The sequence below is a fragment of the Myotis davidii genome, unplaced genomic scaffold (genome assembly GCF_000327345.1).
Source record: "Myotis davidii unplaced genomic scaffold, ASM32734v1 scaffold803, whole genome shotgun sequence".
In the NCBI taxonomy this organism is placed as follows: domain Eukaryota; kingdom Metazoa; phylum Chordata; class Mammalia; order Chiroptera; family Vespertilionidae; genus Myotis; species Myotis davidii.
In genome coordinates this window covers 957,834-958,647 of record NW_006295567.1, presented here as the reverse complement: position 1 = coordinate 958,647, position 814 = coordinate 957,834, and the positions used below count along the sequence as shown (strand labels likewise).

Genomic DNA, 814 nt, shown 5'->3' with positions numbered 1-814 from the left:
GCAGCCCTCCCCGCCTCCTGCTGAGCACCAGGGCCCACGGCCACGGGGGCGCCCCCAGTGGCCAGTCCTTCCCACGGCCCTGGCTTCAGGAGGCCGTCCCCCGATGAAGAATAAGGCACATGGTGAGGGGGAGCGAAGCCAGGACAGAGCGTGGGGCGGAGTCCTCACGCAGGGCACAGCCCCTCGCCTCGCCTTCCCCAGGGCTGCCGGCATGTCCACATCGGTCTGGGGCCACACCAGGAGGCTGGGGCGGTGACCTGGCCCCTGCCTGTCCGCGTGTCTGGAGTCCTTCCCACAGCCAGGTCCGCAGCCACGGCTGGGCGTGGTGGCCGGGGTTCAGCTCCGGTAGCTCTTGAGCAGGTGGCCCGCGATGACCAGCCTCTGGATCTCACTGGTGCCCTCGTAGATCTCGGTGATGCGGGCGTCGCGGTAGTGCCGCTCGGCCGGCATCTCTGTCACGTAGCCCATGCCACCCAGGATCTGAATGGCCTACGGTGACAGGCAGGGCTCAGGGGGGAGAAGACGCCTCCATGCGGACAGACAGGCAGGATCAGCCACACAAGGGCGGCTGGGAGGGGCGGCCGGCTCGACTGCTCAACCCGGCCTCGCCGCCCGGGACACTCACCTGGTGGCTGATGGCGGTCGCGGCCTCCGATCTCCAGGGCCAGGGCCATGTCCGCCAACTTGAACTGCAACGACCAGGCCCGGCCGCCAGTCAGCACCTGCCCTCCCCGCCTCCCTCCCGCGGAGGACAGCAGGGAGCGGGAGGACAGCAGGGAGCGGGAGGACAGCAGGCAGCAGGACAGGGGGCAGC

At 70.3% G+C, this 814-nt stretch overlaps 1 protein-coding gene across 1 annotated transcript in view; it reads right to left on the bottom strand.

Moving 5' to 3' along the window:
• Positions 1-9: 9 nt before the first annotated feature.
• The window catches only part of ACADS (acyl-CoA dehydrogenase, C-2 to C-3 short chain), a 9,146-nt gene continuing 8,341 nt past the window's right edge, over positions 10-814 (bottom strand). Inside the window, 3 exon segments of the mRNA XM_006770348.1 lie at positions 10-489; positions 626-651; positions 653-689. Of these exon segments, the coding sequence (XP_006770411.1) occupies positions 337-489; positions 626-651; positions 653-689 (216 nt within the window). The 3' untranslated portion in view covers positions 10-336.